The sequence below is a fragment of the Canis lupus genome, chromosome 15, assembly GCF_011100685.1.
Source record: "Canis lupus familiaris isolate Mischka breed German Shepherd chromosome 15, alternate assembly UU_Cfam_GSD_1.0, whole genome shotgun sequence".
Classification (NCBI taxonomy): Eukaryota; Metazoa; Chordata; class Mammalia; order Carnivora; family Canidae; genus Canis; species Canis lupus.
The window spans coordinates 17,625,209-17,627,293 of NC_049236.1; the positions used below are offsets into that span (position 1 = coordinate 17,625,209).

Genomic DNA, 2,085 nt, shown 5'->3' on the forward strand with positions numbered 1-2,085 from the left:
TCTATGATTTTTAAACTGTGCTTGGGTACATGATTTTATGCAATTTTTATGTCCCCCTTGTTGTGGAGGTGTGATTATCCATATTTTACAGAGAAAGGAACCTGGTCTCAGAGCGGAAGTCCTCTCCTGGGGCAGAAGCAAAGCGAGAACTGTAATATGTCCAAGCTCATGCCCTGGCACCCCGGGGATCCCCATCCAGGGGAAGCCTAGGAACGGGGGCCCCTGGGTCCAGGCCCCCCCCCCCGATGATCAGGACATTGTGTGGCCTCCTGGGGAGCAGCTGGCACGTGTAGCCTCTGCTGCGAGCCTCGCGGGCTCGAGGGCAATGACCTCAGAGGCCAGAAACGCTTCCCGTAGTGGGCAGGACTTCATCCTCCTGGGCTTCCCTTGCAGCCGGGAAGTCCAATTCCTCCTCTTCTCTATATTCTTTGTGACCTACACGCTGACGCTCCTTGGAAACACGGTCATCGTGTGTGCGGTGCACGGGGACCGCCGGCTTCACACCCCGATGTATGTCCTGCTGGCCAACTTCTCCTTCCTGGAGATCTGCTACGTCAACTCCGATGTGCCCAACATGCTGGCCAACCTCCTCTCCCAGACCAAAACCATCTCCTTCGCTCGGTGCCTGCTCCAGTTGTACTTCTTCTTCTCCCTGGGCACAACCGAATGCTTGTTTCTGTCCATCATGGCCTATGACCGCTTCCTTGCCATCTGCCGCCCCCTGCACTATCCCACTGTCATGACTATTAAGTTCTGTGTCCGTCTGGTCATCTTTTGCTGGGTCTATGGTTTTCTCTGGTTTCTGATCCCTGTGATACTCGTGACCCAGCTACCGTTTTGCGGCCCGAATGTAATTGATGACTTTCTGTGTGACCTGGGTCCTCTGCTGGCCTTGGCTTCAGCCTGTGTCCCAATCCCAGGGACTGTTCTCATCTGTGGCACCATGAGTTCCCTCCTCATCTTTGCCACCTTCCTGTACATAATCGGCTCCTACAGCCTGGTGGTGTGGGTTGTAGTGCAGGTGCCCTCCAGAGCCGGCCGGAAGAAAGCCTTTTCTACCTGCTGCTCACATCTGGCTGTCGTGTTTCTATTCTATGGTTCCGTCATGATGACATATGTGAGCCCAGGGTCAGGACAAGCAGAGGGAATGCAGAAGTTCACGACTCTATTCTACTCAGTTTTGACCCCTTTTTTCAACCCCATGATCTACAGCCTCCGGAATAAAGAAATGAAGGCTGCCTTGAAGAAAATTCTGGGAGGTTCCTAAAAATTGGTCCGTGATGTGTGTTATTCCCAGATGAGATCAATGCTGTGAGTCTCCTGTCAGTGAACAGTTGAGAAACTAGAAAATAAACGTGAACATTTTGAAGGAGGCATTTCAAAATTCTAAATACCAGGTCATCGATGAAGCGTTTCCCCAGGTGAAATTAACTGCCTCTTCCATAGCACGTTGTGTGTTCTTCTACTGAACACGTGGTTCATTTTCTTCTTGTGTTATAGTTAGCTATTCACAGATCTGTCCTACCTGCCTCCCATCCTTCACAGACGGTTAGTTTTTTAAGAGCAGGGCCTATGCCTTATTAATTTCTATAGTTCTAGAACCCAACATCACACTTAGAACAAAAATGTCAATATTGTCGATTTAAATAAAGAAAATACATTTGTTCATATTTCCTCACTGGATTTTTATCACCTTGTCACCCTATTGATAGTCAGGACAATATCTAAAGAAATTATGCAAACTCCAAAACAATCTATATTTTATATGTCCTTCTGATGAAAATGAAAAAACTTCTAGGAAAAATGTGAGGTCAACCTAACGTGGTTGGGCCAACCAGTCAATGATAAATCAATGGAAGAGCCTCACCAAGATGAAAGTCAAGGTCTTAAGAAATTACCTGCTTCCTTCTCCTCATCAATCCTCTCATCAAATAATGTAACTCCTTTATTTAGTGTTCTTCTTACTAACCATGCTTTCACTCCTGCACATTTTCAAATGTACAACCTTAATCACTGAAAATCTGATTTGGGGATCATTCCCTAGGCATCACTGGCGATCTTCTTAGAAGGTAGGATCTCAGTCTC

At 47.3% G+C, this 2,085-nt stretch overlaps 1 protein-coding gene across 1 annotated transcript; it reads left to right on the plus strand.

Moving 5' to 3' along the window:
- The first annotated feature begins 325 nt into the window (after positions 1–325).
- On the plus strand, positions 326–1,315 carry OR11J4 (olfactory receptor family 11 subfamily J member 4). Its single transcript, XM_038557643.1, is given in 1 exon segment — positions 326–1,315. A coding segment is annotated over 1 exon segment (990 nt).
- Positions 1,316–2,085: the final 770 nt, after the last annotated feature.